An 18,117-nucleotide genomic window follows, 5' to 3' on the forward strand; every position below is an offset into this window, starting at 1 on the left:
AAAGTAATCTCTTAAAAACTTATATATTAAAAAAAAAAAAAAAACACAGTCCCAAGACTTGTCTGTGTATGATTGGATCACTACCTTGGTTTGAATTTCTCTTTCTTTTCACTTTCCGAGTCCAAGAATAGTTGATAGTTCTATCCAAAAAGTCCAATAATAGTAAAAGAAAAAAAAAATGCCTATCATTTACTGGGTCAATTAAATTTCTTGGTCTTTTTTTAAAAGTTTGGTTAGTGGGAAACGAAATTTCAGTGAACTATCCAATATTCCTGTGTCTCTTTTACTATAAATGCACACTTTGCTATACAAACGTTTCTTTCGTTCCACATCTTGTGTTGTGACTCTAAAGTATATATAGAGATATAGATTATAGAACAGTACTACCGCTGTTGGTTTTTGGAGGAGAAAGAAATGGAGAAAGTGATCAATAGACAGAAAGTTCTGCTCCAACATTTACAACCCATTTCCAATCCTTCATCTTCTCCTGAAACAACCCATGAATCTGCTGCTCTCTCTGTAAGTTTATTTCTATTCACAACCAGCTTCTCTTCTGTTTGTTTCATTTGTTTTTGAAGGTTGACCTTAATTAAATAACGCTTCTGTTGTGTATGTGGGTCTTAAGGGTGCATTTGTACACAAGCTGTTGTGAAATGAATGTTTTTTTTTATAAAAAGTTACTTGCCCGAAACTGTGTTTTAGGCTCCCAAATTGCTTAACCAAACCGACTCTGATTGTACGTTGTTGTTAACTTTTGATTCATGATTCTATACAAAGTTATATTTTATGTGTGTGTGTGTGTGTTTTAGTCCTATTTCTATTTGTCTTTTGTCATTCTTTTCTCTTTTATTTTAAGGCCTCAATTTGTGCTGCTGGGGACAGTGCTGCATATCAGCGAAAGGCTGCTTTTGGAGATGATGTTGTGATTGTGGCGTAAGTAGTTACTTTAATGGAACAGATTATGCTAAAATTTATGGAAAAATATACTCTTACACGGCTTCACATCAACTATTTCACACACATATATCCACAATTGATACATGAATGTCCACATTATAAAAATGACCACATAATGACTACTTGTTATATTTTTCTCTATTAATTTTTTTTTTTGGATTTATAAACCATTTAATTTAAAATAATAGGGCATACCGTACCGCCCTTTGCAAAGCAAAGCGTGGAGGTTTCAAGGATACTCTTCCTGATGATCTACTTGCCGCAGTTTTGAAGGTTTGCTGCTTTTTACTAAATTGCAATAGAAATTAATTTCTTTGTAGCTTTGGCAAAAACTGAAGAACATGCTGCTTTTACATAACATAAAAATACCTGGTATAAGTTAGTGTTGATGTCTCTTATGTTTTCACCTTTTAATATGCAATCTAGGCAGTGATAGAGAAAACAAACCTGAACCCAAGTGAAGTGGGGGATATAGTTGTTGGTACAGTTTTGGCACCTGGCTCAGACAGAGCAATTGAGTGCAGGATGGCAGCATTCTATGCTGGTTTTCCAGGTAAGGTTTTCAAATTATTTTTCTCTTTAATGCACAGGTTGTAAGTTTAATTTATCTGGGTGATGTAATGTGTGACACTGAAATGTATATTTGCTTGTTCAAATTTAATGTCATGGGACCTGAAGTCAGTCACCAGAATTACAATGTCATAATGAAAATTTTAAAATATAGTGTAAGATCAATATTTGAAATCCTAAATTGAGTCTTTTTGTTCTCTAGAAAAATGAATGTAAATGTCAGTGTCCAATGGCTCTGCTTTAGAATTTATTTAGCCTATTTGTGAGTACTTATGTATAATTAATCTGTTTTTTCCAGAAACGGTGCCCCTCAGAACTGTTAATCGGCAATGCTCATCCGGCCTCCAGGCAGTCTCTGATGTAGCTGCTTACATTAAAGCAGGATTTTATGACATAGGTATGAGTGCGTCTGGAGTATGTGTGGCTGTCTTAGTATGACTTCCATTGTTGGCCCTAACTTTCTTTTACTTTCAAAACAGGCATTGGGGCTGGAGTTGAGAGCATGTCAATTGATACGGTTAACAAGATTAGCCGTATTAACCCAAAAGTATACTCTAACTCTCTTTTTTAAGAATATGTTTGAACCAAGAAATAGTTTCTTCAATTTAATTCTGAAGTACTAACAGGTAGATATCTTTAAACAAGCCAAAGATTGTCTTCTTCCTATGGGTGTTACTTCTGAAAATGTTGCAGAACAGTATGGAGTAACACGGCAAGAGCAAGACCTTGCAGCTGTGAGTTCCTAAATTCCATCAATATCTATTAGCCGTTGATGCACTCATCAAACTCATTACACAGGATATTTGTAATTCCTTTTATATGTTTGATTAGGTTGAATCTCATAGGCGTGCTGCTGCTGCTTCTGCATCTGGTAAATTCAAAGATGAAATTGTCCGTGTCTCTACCAAGGTAAATGCGGAAAATCTATCTTCATGGGTAATTACGATATTAAATGTTTGTTACTGATGGTTCTTCCATAAAGATTGTAAATCCAAAAACAGGAGAGGAGATGCCTGTTACAATTTCTGTGGATGATGGTATCCGGCCAAACACAAACATGGCAGACTTGGCAAAGCTGAAGCCTGCATTCAGAAAGAATGGGAGCACAACTGCAGGTATCATATGTTTCTGTGGTTCTAAACTTTGGTAGTCAGTGTCTTTATATGATTTCTTGCATTGAGAATGTGTATTTTTCTTCATGTCTGTTTTAGGGAATGCTAGCCAGTTGACTGATGGTGCTGGAGCTGTCCTTCTTATGAAGAGAAGTTTGGCAATGCAGAAGGGACTTCCTATTCTTGGTGTTTTCAGGTACATGATTTTCCTCAGAAATTAATAATCTGGATCTAGATAAATAATACATATTTGACGCAACTTGACAATTTTGACTTTATTATAAACCATGAATTTAGAGATTAGGACAGATGAGTTAAATCACAACAATTAATTTTCCTTCCTAAAACAACTGGAAATAATTTTCCCTGGGACTGTTGAAATTTTCTGTCTGTTGTGAGTGCTTTTTATTTTTATCTTTCCTTTAAAAAAAGTTAAATGACAAATGGAAAAAGACAGAGAGCTTTAAGGAAACAACTTATCCTTTGTTGACTTGTGGACCCATGATGACATGAAGAATCTGGCGAGAAGAAAATTGTATATCAATTAGCAATAACCTTTAGCTTTTAATTTTGTTGACAAAATGATTCTGTGAAGAAATTTTTAATGTCATATAGGTTTGAAGCACAGTTTTTATGTGGTTTTCTATTACTTCTAAATGATTTAGAAAGATTAGTTTTTAATTGAAACCTTTTCAAATCTGAGAGTATAATTTGAAACTACTACTATGGGGGAACTAGTAATTTACCCAGTTATTCATTACTTGTCAACAAAATTTAATGTCTTCTGAATGCTCATAAAAGCTTTGCATATGTGGATATTTTGATTTATAGAACTTGAACAAAAATTGTGGTATAATGGATTCTTCTATGAGTAAACCTTGAAGAATTCTAGCCTTGGATTTGAAGAACCGAGGACATAACACATTAAAAATCTTAATGATATAACTGGCATGTCTGAGTAAAATAATGAGAGTCTTGAACAAAAATTTTACAGTCTAGGTTGTGAAATTGTTTTCTGGATACGTTTTTGTCAAAGTAGAAAAATAAAAAGCTTTCTCTACATGTGATCTCATTTCCACTTAAATGTGTCTTCCATAGAACGATAATTTGCTTTGAGCTTTATTGGCTAATTTCTTGCTTTCCAAAGTGCTTCCTTTCCTGATTTACAATGATCAACTAGAAAAACCAATGAGAATTACAACATACATGTATATTAATTTGGAACTAATAATGCAATTCAATGCTCTGGTTGAAAAAGTAATTAAGGTCCACAGAACAGAAAGAAAAGAGAAGAAATATAACTATTGTAGTTATAATAGTAAGTGAATGTGCAAAGTACAATTAATCACACAATTTGGATTTAGGAAGGGGCAAGTTCTACTTAAAATTGTTAGGTCGATATGCAAAATTTTATTCTAAAAGTATTATTGTATGCAATATATATATATATATATATATATATATATATATATATATATATATATATATTGAATGTAATATTATTAACATATATATGATTCTAAAAATAATTCTAGATAGGAGTGGTAAGAGAAATCCTTATTCTATGATTGATTGTAATTTTCTTTGCAAAATAAGGATGATTCATTCTGCTTTTGTTTCAGGAGTTATGTTGCTGTTGGTGTGGATCCTGCTGTCATGGGCGTAGGCCCAGCTGCTGCAATTCCAGCTGCAGTGAAGTCTGCTGGTCTTGAGCTTGAGGATATTGATTTGTATGAAATAAATGAGGTAATGAGTTTTTATGATGCCTGTATTTAAAAAAAAAAAAAAATTCTCATGGGTTTTATCTTTTTAAGCTGAGCAATTTTTTCTGTCTTGTTTAGGCATTTGCATCTCAGTACGTATATTGCTGTAAGAAATTGGGACTTGATCCTGAGAAGGTCAACGTTAATGGAGGTGCAATGGCTCTTGGGCATCCTTTGGGTGCTACAGGTACGAACAATTTCATAAAGTACCAAAAACTGTCATCTTGTAATTGAATAATCACCCTATATAGTAAGATTGTTTGCCACTTGCCACTAGAACTCAAGTTTTCAAAATAATAATAATCTATGGTTATATTAGAACAGAGACCTTTTTGAGATCTGGTCCTCTGATGTCAGATTTGAAAGGTTGCTTTTAATTCACAATGATAATCTTTTCTTTTTTCTTATTTTCCTACTCCTTTTTAATATTTCCTATATTTACTTACAAATCTCTCGTTTATTTTCTTCTCACTAATGTTTGACCTCTGGCTATTTTCTTCCCTCACCTTTTAAGTGTCTCCTCCATTTCTCTTATGTCCTAAATTTTATTATTTCCCTTTTTTATTCCCTCCACAAACTCCTCAATCCTTCTTTAGTTTCTTATTACGATGGCTCTGACTAAATCCTTCATTTATTTTCCCATTCATTACTTTCGGTCTTGTTTTTTGTTTTTCCCCTTCACAGATCCCTCAATATTTTCTTTATTTTCTTCTCTTAACGATTTTGATATTGTTTTCGGATATTTTTTTCTTTAGATATAGTTCAATTGTTGGAAATGGGACATGGATTTAATTGCTTCTTTATAAAATTTGAAAAAGGAATAAAATTCCTATAACAAAATATTTAATGTCTACCTTTTAAAGAAGCATTACACACAGGCACACACATTATACACCTAAATAGTTTATTAAGACTTTCCTTGCATGTGAGTTTTAGTTAGTTCAAAGTCTTTTGCCCTCTAACGAGGGATTTCAGTTTTAATTTCACCTACAGAAAAGGAACACGTTGGTGTCTTGGCCTGGTGCTAAAGAGCAATCATTATGGAATTGATATCATTGATTTCAAATCCTATCATATCTAAAACAAAAAACTACGTAAGCATGTACATATTTAAAGAGCAGAATGTATGTAGAGAAATGTTGCGATGTGCTCTTAATTTTTGGTAGCTTAGTATGCATTATGGTTTAATAAGTCACTAAAGCTGCCTGATCTGCTTTGTGCTAGGTGCCCGCTGTGTTAGTACTCTATTGAATGAGATGAAGCGCCGTGGAAAGGACTGTCGCTTTGGTGTGATCTCCATGTGCATAGGTCTCTCTCTCTCTCTCTCTCTCCCTCCCTCTCTCTCTCTCTCTCTCTCTCTCTCTCTCTCTCTCTCTCTCTCTCCCCACCCCCAAAATGTAGATGAACTATTGAGATTTGGACTAGTTTATATCGGGAGAAATTAAACTTTTCCACCCTAAACTATCATCCCAATTAAACTTAAACCCCTAAACTATTAAAATGCACGATTGACACCCCCCCTCCTCCCTCCTCCCCCAGTTTTTAAAAATATGTTACACTTAACTCTTGTTGCCTATTTTTCTGTTAAGTTTAACAAAATTTAGCATTGAAAGACCAATTCATTCATCAACTGTTTTCTTTGTTTTGGAGAGAATGGTAAATTGGTCTTCCAATGCTAAAATTTGTTCTACTTAATACCAAAACAGACGGTAGAGGGGACAATGTAAAAGAGTTGTAATGTTGGGGATGTTAATCATGTGTTTCGATAGTTCAATGGGTCAAATGTAATTGGGGCGATAGTTTAGGGTGGAAAATTGCAATTTACCCTTTATATGATGGAATTGTGGGAAAACCTGGGTAGGACTCAGTCAACCTAGTTGAAGTCACAAATAGGCCTGGGTTAACCTAGTTGAAGTCAAATTCTCCTTCTCCCTCTTCCAACCTTTGCTTTCTGGACCTTTAGTATGGTTGTCACAAGGTCCCACAAGCACTAGGGCTTCAAGAAAGGGCAATGAAGTCACAGGTTAGTTCATTTTGTGCAAGTGGGCGTATAATAAGGAAAGCTTTTCCAAATGTTCCAGTAAATCAGACCAACGGCAGGTCCTCGTTTGGCTGGTTGTGGTAGGAGAAAAGAACTTTATTGTGCAAGAGCCAGACAAAAACTCCTGCAAAAAATTCAGCATAATTTAGGTAAAATAGTGAAGGCATGTGAACTAATCACAAGGTGGACCCTAGTCCATTTTTTAGGTTAGCACTTGAAGGAGCCGATGTGATAATTATTAGTTGTTGGGGGGTTTTATGATGTACGAAGACTTAGCTGTTTGTTTATGTTTATATGAAGAGTGATGCTAGTAATACTAAGTCTTACATACTAACACGTCACTGATCACAAAAAAAATAATTTAAACATTCATATATTATGTTGTTTAAGTGAAACAAATTTTATTCTTTTTGCATCAGTTTGTAAGTTTTTTTTAGCTTCCTTGAAGCAACTACTAATACAGGTGTATGCGTTCTTGGTGCAGGCTCTGGCATGGGGGCTGCAGCTGTTTTTGAAAGGGGAGATTCTGCGGATGAGCTACTTAATGCTAGAACAGTCAAAAGTGGCAATCTTCTATCAAGGGATGCTCAATAGACGCTCTTTTGGCATCTTTCTATTGTATCAGGCCATGCCTTATTAGAGGTCAAAAAGCATAACCACCTCACTGGACTGCTGCAGATTGGGAAGTAATAAATTTGCCCACATTGTTAAATGAGTTTACCAAAAATAAAGTTTCACTAAAATAATTTGTAGGAAGTTTGATTATTTAGATTGGATGGAATCGTGGATGCTGTCTATGGGAATAAGGGATTTAAGAGAGAAAACATAAAATAAATAGTAAATAAATTTTTTCATCAAGTTTTGCAGTAGCAAATGACAATGTTATCCAACCATGGATAAAGGTTTCTATTGAATGAATCACTATTGTATGCTTATTGTGAGTCTCTTTTCTGTTGGATGCTACTTGTTAGCAGTTGAAAATTGCAGTTTTTTTTGTTTTTTGTTTTGTTTTTTTAATAAAGGGAGTCAAGCCCCAGTAGTCGGGACTATTGTTACACGCCTAAACGTAAAAACAATACAGATTGATGTTCGCAGTAAAATAACTTTTTCCAGATGAGGATAGAAGTAAGAGTCAATCAAGTGGTGCTTTGAGTCTTGAATAGCTTAATCTCCTCTTTTTTCCTTGAGAGAAGGTTATAAATTTTTTTCATAAACTTAAGAGTGATTGTACATCGTTTAATAAAACAGCAACGAAACAAGAGATAGGTTCTCTTACTATCCAGATATTAACATTACATCAAGATGTAGCGTGTGATAGCATGTGAGGCCATCACAGACCCGCAAACAACCATCTCCATAGTAAATATTCAAATGTTTATCGATAATGAGATGTAAGATTATTGTTAAATGTGAAGCAATTGTGCAGAAAGGGCTACCTTAATCCCCTTACTGCAATCATAAAACAAGCACTTTTATGGTCCTTAACTTCCAAGAATTCTCATTATCTTATGAGCATTTTATGGGGATGGAAATAATTAGGGCTGTCAAGTTGGTTGGATTACTTGACCAAATTGATCGGACCTAACCCGACAAGCCACGAACAGCTCCAAGTGAATTTCACTTTCATTTGTGGGTTATCTGTATTAAAACTCGAAAATATCGAATTGGGTGTCGGTTGGTATAATTTGCAACTAGAAGAACCCAACTCAATCTCTTACTCTTCATTCGTTAGTACCGTCATTGCAACGCTTGTTCGCCTCTATTACCGTATCGCATACGTCGCCAACTCATTGTCATGGTGGATTGGTGGGTTGAGTCTTATGTCTCTCTCTAAAGTTCGATTTTCAATCTCTCTCTCTCTCTCTCTCTCTCTGTTTCAAAGTCATAGATATGGGGTTTGTGGTCTTGTTTATGCTATTTGGATTGTGGTTGTGTGTTGTTTAGGTTTTTGTTCTTTTCAGTTTGATTTTTGTTTCTAGGGTTGGTTCTTTTGATTTATGGGTTTAATTTCTTAGGGTTTAATTTCTCTAGTTTTCAATTTGATTTCTCATTTGATCTCTATTTTTTGGGTTTGATTTTTTTTTTGTGGGTTTATTTAGACCAAAAAATATCTGACAAATCAGACTGTCATCCACCCAAGCCCGATCCAATTGGACCAATGGTTATTGGAGGCCGGTAGTGGGTCTCTCCTCCTACCACTTAACATGAGTGAGTTCTGAGTTGAGTCTAAAACCAATTCGTGGACAGCCCTATAAATAATAAAGACTTGAAGGGTTTTGTGTTGGAGTTGAAGTTTTTTGAATCTCGAGAGGGATTAGAAGTGTGTAGTAGGTGTGAGATGCATTCCCCCTGTATGTCCTGAATTTTCTCAAAAAATGGGTTCTAATGATCTTTTTGTATTCCCACTTACATAGATAGAGAACAAAGAAAGACCACAATCTATCTCAATCTTTTAGGAAAAAGACCCAAGGAGAAATAGAAGAGATGAAAATGGGCCCATCCTAATTACAAAAGCAACCAATCCAAAAAATGGGCTCCCTTAATCAAGTGTGTAAGTTTAAGGCTAGCAAGATGTCAGTCATGGCTTCTCTTTACCAGCATTTTGGTAGAAACATTCAGTGTTATACCCATTAAGGAGTATTGACTACGTGGTTCGCCAGACTTATATACAGTAATTGGATCAGCTTTCAAAATAAATTGACTAAAACTTTCCCTAGATTGCTTTCAGTTTTGAAGGCCGAGCATTGGGGCTAAAGATATTTATTATATGGCAAGTGCATGCATTCACATTGTAGAAGCAGTCTTTGAATTAAATGTTCAAAAAGAAGTGTTGTAAACAAAGGTTGACCCCCGGAAAGAAAAGTGTTCATAAAGCTTCCTTTAGAAGGTATTGGCATCTTTGGGCCTTCAATGGTAGGCTAGATTTTTTTTTTTTTTTGGGGGGGGGGTTGATGGGTTGCACTATTTAAAAATACCTTCTTGTTGCAACCACCCAACCATTTATTCCATTGAGTTGAGTCCATTTTTGGAGAAGGTAGCAAAATGTCTTAGAAGAACAAGCAAGGATATTTCATCTACGAGGTTTAGGTGGTGCCAGCATGCACAGTTGACACGCATAGATATGATCTTGAAATATCATAATTTCATGCGTGCAGGAAATGTTTAGAATCTCCAAAAAACTCGGGAGCTTCAACACATTAACATTTATCCAAAATGCCTCTCCAGCTACGTTTTTTGACAAGACAGCTTTGGGTATTTCTTCAAACTGCATATGTTCATTTTCATATTGGGCTCCCCTTATTCTATTTTATGTCCTCTTGGTTACAGCTTCCCAATTGGTAATACAATCAATATCTGACTCAATAGGAGAGCTGCACATTAAATATGATTAGCAATACGAACTATTAGGACAAACACAATCCATCATAATCCATAATCATTGACAAACCCACCACCATTATCTAACAACCATGATATCAAGTGAATAACAAAGTGGTGGAAAAAGTGCATCTTGGTGGTCAGAATTCTCGTTAAAACAGAGGAGTAATCTGACCCAATCACAGTAGAAGAGGAGGAAATTAATAGCAGAGTTGAGGTTAACTGCATTCATTCTGGATCAGGTGAACCACCAGGGACCAGCTGCATTCCAACAAAAATATTATAACAGTGATTTAGATAATTGAAACTCTATACATATCGCATTTTCACATTATGGCACCATTTAAATTTAATTAAAATAGGAGCAGCTAACTAAGGCTTGCAGAAAAAAAGTTTAAAAAGCATACGGTTTACACTTTAAGATGAAATGTTTGAGATGTTGAAATCAATGTTTGTATCAATGATAGAGGAAATAATTCTACAAACTTGAATTCAAAAATAAAATACTCTTTTAAGTATAATGAATAAAAAAACCCATCGTATCTCACTTACAATAGCAATGTTGTTTCCATTTAGTAAAATCTGATCAAGCTTTGTTATCCGTCTCCCTTCAGCAGTGATCTCACTGTAACACAAATATAGAACCATAAAGTGATTAATATAACCTCTATAGTTGTCCGCTAACAAATGGAAAAAAAAAAATTCAAACAGGAAAAGAAACTCACACTGAAGCTAAACATGTTAGGTCAACAGTATTATTAAGAGAATAACCCTAATACTATCAACCTCCACAGTATTTTTAAGCTAAACATGTTGAAATATGAGCTCCCATTTTTCATCCAAAGATCAAGTACCCCAGGTTAAGAATCCCACCTCAAAGTCTGCTTCCCTTTCATCCACACAAAAAGTACAGTTTGTCGCTGACCTAATACAATCAACCTTCACCAAAATTTTAATATTTCAGACTCAATCTACACCACCTTAAATTTATTTGATAGCATTTGGGCTATTACCTTCAATAACAACTTTTTGATCAAGGGAGCTCATATTTCAATCATGTTATCTTCTGATGTCTGAAGTCTGAACACCAAAGGCTTGGACAAAGTGGAAAATGAAGCATCAATAATCCCCTACTGTATCAAACTTCACAAAGAGTAGCTAACTACATTGAAAGATGTGTCATGTGAAGGGTGTCGCTAAACTCAATGACAGGGATACAATACAGTTTACCTTCATGCCACAGTCCACACACACACACACACACACCAAAAAAACAAAAAAACAAAAAAAGAACAAAAAAAAAAACAGATAAAATATATTAAGGTCCAGAGACCCATAAAATCAAAGCATCAAGATCCAGGAAAACAATACCACATGCACTCTCTTCTGTGGAATCTAAGGATACCCTAAAAATTTATGCTTCTTTTCTACTACATAAAACTTCTTTAAAAAAATCAACAAGTAAACTTTCATATGAAAATCATAAGACAGGATTTCTTGCAATTGCAAACCACCTACTATAGCATGATCCTGCAATAAATCAGAAAAGGACAACCTGCACAGGGTCTAGACTGAAAATTGCCATGTGAAAGAAATACTTTAATGATTATAAGACAAGATCAAGAAGAAGTAAGATCTTTTATATTTTTGCCAGGCTTTTGACATATTATACACACGAGATAAGACAGTTACAAAACTTCCAATTTGGAAGCAAATTTTGCAGTCCTTATTTATATAAGCAAAAATATCAGGTGAAAACCTTAAATTTGGAGGAGCAGCGGAAGAGAAGAAGGAGAAAAGGTAAAAATCTCAAATAATTGAATAAAACAAATGCCTTCCAAACAGGATTTTCTAAAAAGGGCACAACAAAACAGTGAATATGGCTTAACACAGAATTCTATATTAATCTATGAGATTGACTATGGAATTCTGTATATTTACCATAAAGCGAGTATCCTTCCCCTCATTTCCTTGAGAGGATTTGAAATCATGTATAATGGAAAGGAGCAAAGATCTATAGTTGTTTGTAAACTCTCCTAGAAGATGGGTAAATTATCACCTCCATTATCTTGTTCATTTTTAAAATGATAAGCCACACACACCTAGTGGCTCTTGAATCCATGATCTCACCCTCTACCCATTATTATGGAAGGAAGAATACTGACCATTTTAGATACTTATAATATATCATACAATCGTCAACGAGCACTAGCTAAAATCAAACCTCCTTTGGGTACAAACTTGGTTGAACTTCACACAATATCTTTTTTTTGTTGGGATATGAATTTTAAAAAATCCATCATTTTCTTCTCATATCTTCGATGCTTGCAAAATTTCTAGATAATAACGTATAAAAAATTATGCATAAAAAATAAGTTTACGAATTATATAATAAGTAAATAACATCGGATTGGTACAACATTTGACATGTGTGTTAAGAAATTAGAGAAGGGCATACTATTCAGTGACGTCTTCGAGGACCATGTTGACATAGACATCAAAGCCCCTAAGAGTACCAACAAGCTCCTTGTCTCCCTTCATTATCACCCATATCTTAGACCCTATGCACCTGTCAATGAGCTCTGAACACAAAAAGAAAAAAAAATAAAAGTTTACATTTTCTGTTGATTTTCTCTTAATAGAACAGAGAGAGAGAGAGAGAGAAGAGAGTAGGACCTGATGGTAGCAGCTGTGAAGGATTGTTGGCCATGGAGATAGTTGAATATTAAGATAAGGATGCTGCTGGCAATCAAAATTATAATTTAAACCCCAATCCAAAAAACCCTAATAAATAAATTAATATGTAATCTGAGAGAGTAACGAAGAAAAAAAACTCAAAGTTACCTGAAATTGGGTTGCTAATGCCGCGGGGCCGAACGCTCTCGACTGTGAGTAACAAAAGAAAGAAAGAAAGAAAGACAAACTCTCCAGTAGAAGTAGGTAAGGCCTCCCTCTTCTCTTTTTAAATTTTACTTCTGTGGATTCGGTTCTTTTTACTCGCAAGTCGCAAGCCTCTTTCTTATTTGTGTTTTGTTAATATGTAACACCAGGGCCGGCCCAAGAATTCTTTTTTATTTTTATTTTATTTTTTAGGAACGGGCCGGCCCAATAATTCTAGGGTTTCTTTTGGTTTTTCTGTCCCCTGTATCTGTTCCAATAGTCACATTCCAATCTCTCTCTCTCTCTCTCTCTCTCTCTCTCTCTCTCTCATATATTCTAAAGACCCCCTCTGTTTTCACCTCTTCCTATATTCAGAACTCCTATATTTGGACTCTATATTCTAAAGACCCGCTCTGTTTTCACTTCTCCCTTCATAGACATGTCCCCACAAAGAACAACTTCCTATATCATTTTTTGATCTTGTTTCTCTTACATTTTTGTGCTATTTTTTGTTTTGGGAGGAGAGAGACATAAATTTTGAGCAAAAATACCTATTTATCCTCGATTTTAACAGAGGTAGGTTACGGAAAACAAACAGAATATATCTTAGATGGGTAAAGTGTCACTTTTTAAACCACGGGTAGGCAAACTAATTTCGGGCCAAACTACAAGTGGGTTTAGTGTAATTACCCCTATAAATTATTTTTGTTTAGTGGGTTCTAGTTAACTTAACTAGTAAAGTTTCTTATGGTTGAATAAGAATTCTGGATTTCAATTCTCGTTTATACCACAAACTTATTGATGTTTTGGTTTGATGATAAAAAACTATATCATTAGGGGTAGACGCTATAGGTTGAAACTTAAAAAAAAAAATATCTTTGTTTAAACCATCATAATTTATCCTAGAAATTTACATCATGTGAAAATGTATAATGAAATTGAAATTATAAAACTACTTAAAAAATGCATGTGAAAATATTAATGAAAACTATTGTGGGCATCAAAAACACTCTAAGTTAACTCAGGCACAAATGTTCTTGATTACACAACTATTTTCTAAAAAAATAGGGAAGAGATACACAATGGGAAGATCAAGCAAATGATTAGAAATATAAATAAGCAGAATTAAGCTTTCATATATATAGAAATAATGTTCCCCAGGTACAGAGGAAATAATCAAAGGAACAAATGTATAAGAAAAATACTCTCACTCTCTCTTTAGTTCTTCCTCAGATTTTCTCTCTTTATTTTTTTGAATCCCCTCTCCTGTTACCCTTCTTCTTCTTTTATAGCAATTTCCCCTCATCTTCTAATTGTTCAGCTCCAGCTGAATTTGAGAGATACTTGTCCCATCAACTAGTCATTTAGCATTTAATGTGGCTAACACCAGATAAGAGATCTCATTAATGTGGAGGTGGCTGTTTGATTGGGTTCTATATTTTCTTCGTCATGTCCTTTGGGAGAGATGTAGAAAATGGGTGGTCCTATATGAGGGAGGAAGTTGCTGTTCGAGGTACCTTAGTGACCTCGAAAAGAAGGGTTAGAGGGGTTACTTCGGCTATTATCCTTGGGAAGGTTGCCATCCTGGATGTCCACAATTGTAAGCCCAGTTGGTTCCTCTCCACCAGTAGGCCATTTCATCTATAAACTATAATCATACCTTGGGTCGGGCTTGTTCCTTGGATTTACCTCTTAGGCTTTGGTCCTCGGGTCGAGTCAGAGTTCACCCCCCCCCCCCCCACAACTATTATCAAGAAGTTGATGGATCAATGTAGAAATTAGAAATTTAGTTGATATAAGTGTAGCATAAGCTCAAAAAGCTCTTTTTTAAAAAAAAAAAAAAAATGAGAATACGTTCATTTCATCCAAAATTTTATTTTTTAATGAGAATACTTTCATTTCATCCAAATTTGGGGTTGATGCTTTTTTCCATTCATAGAAATACCTAGAAGTGTGATGAGATATAGCACAAAAAAATTAAGACCCCCACATACGCATAGATCTCATCACAGTCCTAAGTATTTATATAATTGAAAAATGCATCAACTCCGAATTTGGCTTCTTATTTTTCTATTCTCTTTTATTTATTTATTTATTTATTTTAATACTAAAAACGTCTTCATGTTTATATAGAAAATTGTAAAATTATGTAACTTTCAATTGTTTGCACTCTCTACCATCAATATAAAATATACAATGATATAGTACATATTTTCCTCTACCTAAACACTGTTGGTGTTGTGGTATTTGTTTTGTAGTGGCTCCAAAATCATCATCCTCCAAAGCTAAAGCAAAAACATCCTCCAAGAGACGCAAGTTGTCTGACTTTAATCCTGAAATCTTTGTCATTGCAAAAGCCAAGAGCGGCCCAACATTATTTGGGGCCTAAGGCCAAAAATTTATGCGGGACTTTTAATTTGTAAATATTAATTAAACAAAATTATTTAATACTAATCAAATCTAAGTTAATTTGATACATTAAATACATAATTTGATGAATAGTACCAATTAAACTAATGTTAATTTCTTATAGAAAATTGAATATCATAGTTGAACCATAAATATTAATAAAAAGAAATAAAAATATATTACAATTAAAAAAATACTCTATTTTGGATATACAACAATACATAGTTAAGTAAAGTTAAAATCTAATTTTTAATTTTATATCTTATTTTTAAGAAAGGGAGATAGATTTTATTTGGTGTGTGACTTTGTAGGATATCAATTTACAAAAATTAAAGTCTCAAACTATTAGGGGAGATTAATCTATAATTGATAATTTAACACATTTGCAACATTTTTTTTTGAAACATTTTAGAGTTTCGATTGGATTAGAGTTCTATTGGTCGCGTACATTGAGAGTCTTAATAGAAATGAAAAGGAAAAATGCGCTTAAAGCACTATAAATGTTCACAATATGATGTGACATTAACTCTCATTGATGAAATTCATCAATCAAACTAATGAATGTTTAAATCATTTTTTTTTTTGTTTTTTTTTTTGTGATTGGTAACATGGCAATTTGTAAGTCCATAGTAAAATTTGCAGTATCTTTGTAGATGCTCTTTTTTTTAGAAGCCCAGGAAGGGGAGGAAGCCCAACAATGTGGGCAGAAGAAAGTGGAAACACCATTAAGCTCAAGTGGCAGAAATACTGGATTGCGGGTCCATAAAGCAAACAAATGGATCCTGAAGAAGTAAATGGGCCTAAAAGGGTTTGGAAAGAGAGGAATAGCGAACCCATGGGCAGTATGGATGTAAAAAAGTGAGAACGGGCCACAATTACTACAGTAGGCCCAAATCAATGTAAGTAAAGAGAGTAAGGGGTAATGGAAAACCCATAAACCCCGAAGATGAAGTATAAAGTATTTGGGCCAAGGAAGCCCAAGGAGACAGTAAAAGCCCATGGGAAAGCACAGAATTGGAAGAGGGCCAAGGATGCCCCAAGAGAGTAAACGGGCCAGAGATGCCCAAAAGGAAGTAAGCGGGATGCGGGAGCCCACAAGTAACGTAGTAAAAGGCCCAATAAGTCCATTGGGCCATCAAAGAAGGAATGAGCAGTAAGCCCAAAGAGGCCCAGCGGTCCTGGGTCAAGAAAACATCATGGCAGACATAACAGAATGATGCAGCAGGAAACAAATAGCAAGGCTGAGAATAAAGCACGAAATAGCCCACAATTAGGGAAGGCCCAGCACCTAACGAAGTAAGCCATAAATGAGAAATCAGGAAAAGCAGCCCACACTATAAGAAGTTAAAGACGAATGGCAGAATGGGCAGATGAACCTTCAGACCGAGACAAACACATGAGTAGCGGGCAGATTTTGGACGAGCATGGAAGTAAGGCACGCGTAAGGCCCAGACACCACCAGCCTATACCTAGGCAATATAGGAAGTGGTGGGTCATGGGTCAGAGGTTAGAGGGCATGGTCTGGCGGTGGAGAGGGGAAAAATCTATTTTCATGTTTCCTGCTCAGGCTCTTTTGGAGGCAGTGTCCTACTAGGATGACATACCACCCAAAAGAGGCAAAGCTGAGCTGGAACCATTAGGGGCATGCCATGAGGGACAGAGAGAAAGAGAGTATTTACACCGTGACAGGTAAGAGTGCCATGACAAGCAAGCAAACAAAATAGTCTTCTTTGTCTGGTGAGGTGGAGTGACGTAGCCTGCACAGGTGAGTGGCATTGGTTGGGTGACTGAACAATCAGTAATGGTCGGCAAGGACACCCACACTAGACAAAAACAGTTAAAGGCTAAAATGGTAAAAGCCAGCCACGGCAGGTATTATATAAGGAGCTCTTGCTGTGCACGGCGGGGGCCAAGAACCACTTCTGGGGAGAGAATCGCGAGAACTAAGAGAAAACATAGAAAGATAAAAGGAAGGAAGGAAAGAATTAGAGGGAATAGAAAGAAAAGATAAAACAGAGAGAACAGAGTGGCAGACATGCACCAAATAGGTTAATTCCCCTATTCTTCAACCCGTGTTCTCTAATCACGACAAAGGACCTCTCTAAAAACAAGTCATTCAGGCCCACCCCTTCAGAGTAGTTAATTTCTCCTTAAGAGAGATTAGCAGCATTGAAGAGATGGTTCCCCCTTCTTGATTTAAACCCAGTAACGTAACTTGATATGGTAGACTGACCTTTGTTTTCTTTAAATAAGCTTATCGCTATTTGTTCTACACTTAATCTTTGTGGCTATTTCATAAAATGAGTATTCATTATCAAAGCCCATTACTTACCTTTGTCTGAATAGCAAAAGAATTTACATTATTGTCTTTATTGTATCTGCCTGCCGTAGCTATTATAACAGTTCCATTTGCCATGGGCATGTGATAAAAGACTCAGCAAGTAGGGCATTGTTTATTCACAAGCCGGACCAAGGAGGGTTGCTATTAGGCCGGTCCCAACTCCTTGATCTAGAAAACTTTGGGCTTAGTGCGGCAGGAGGCAGCCTAACCCAACATTTGCAATAAAGGCCCACACATTTAAATTGGCAATTTTGCTGGGGAGTTGGGAAGCAGACAGGGACAGAGATCCTCGTAAACAAATGCCGCCAAAATCCAAGACGAAATGAAACATGAGCGCTGTCCCCTCTCAGGCCGAGTCGAGGCCAACAATGCCTCATCAGCCTAACTAGGCAGAAGACATCAACGGATTGGGAGCTGGACACCAACCGCAGGCAAGGAACCCCGCTGACAATACCAACACTTTTGTTGAGGTGTTGCAAGCACTACAACACTCACAATAGTAGATTTTGGAAGAAATACGTCAGCTAAAGACCGAAAAGACCAAGGAGAAGGGAAGCTAGCATGTCCTAGAGCATGCGGCAGACAAAGAGGAGACGCTAATCGAAGGCGCCCCACAAAATGAAGGACAATGCTACAACACCATGGCTGAGGTAGCAGCTCTCTTAG

General features: G+C 35.7%; 2 protein-coding genes across 3 annotated transcripts; one reads left to right on the top strand and one right to left on the bottom strand.

Moving 5' to 3' along the window:
* Positions 1 to 254: 254 nt before the first annotated feature.
* LOC142618869 (3-ketoacyl CoA thiolase 1, peroxisomal-like) lies at positions 255 to 7,317 on the top strand. Its single transcript, XM_075791907.1, has 14 exons — positions 255 to 519; positions 857 to 933; positions 1,146 to 1,230; positions 1,384 to 1,510; positions 1,826 to 1,924; positions 2,007 to 2,074; positions 2,154 to 2,261; positions 2,359 to 2,436; positions 2,510 to 2,642; positions 2,739 to 2,835; positions 4,262 to 4,385; positions 4,481 to 4,589; positions 5,627 to 5,710; positions 6,928 to 7,317. Exons 1-14 carry the CDS (start codon positions 415 to 417, stop codon positions 7,035 to 7,037), a joined length of 1,404 nt encoding a protein of 467 aa, XP_075648022.1. The 5' UTR covers positions 255 to 414; the 3' UTR covers positions 7,038 to 7,317.
* A 2,481-nt stretch (positions 7,318 to 9,798) lies between these two features.
* Positions 9,799 to 12,822, bottom strand: LOC142618640 (sm-like protein LSM5). Of its 2 annotated transcripts, none has more exons than XM_075791603.1 (5): positions 12,666 to 12,822; positions 12,498 to 12,560; positions 12,280 to 12,403; positions 10,374 to 10,446; positions 9,799 to 10,082 (listed from the first exon to the last, which is right to left on the bottom strand). In XM_075791603.1, the coding sequence occupies exons 2-5, from the start codon at positions 12,529 to 12,531 to the stop codon at positions 10,050 to 10,052; spliced, it is 264 nt and encodes an 87-aa protein (XP_075647718.1). In that variant the 5' UTR covers positions 12,532 to 12,560; positions 12,666 to 12,822; the 3' UTR covers positions 9,799 to 10,049. The 2 variants fall into 2 exon arrangements, with proteins under 2 accessions (XP_075647718.1, XP_075647719.1); XM_075791604.1 differs by having other exon boundaries at positions 12,498 to 12,563; positions 12,666 to 12,816.
* Positions 12,823 to 18,117: the final 5,295 nt, after the last annotated feature.

The sequence above is a fragment of the Castanea sativa genome, chromosome 12 (assembly GCF_040712315.1).
Source record: "Castanea sativa cultivar Marrone di Chiusa Pesio chromosome 12, ASM4071231v1".
Taxonomy (NCBI): Eukaryota; Viridiplantae; Streptophyta; class Magnoliopsida; order Fagales; family Fagaceae; genus Castanea; species Castanea sativa.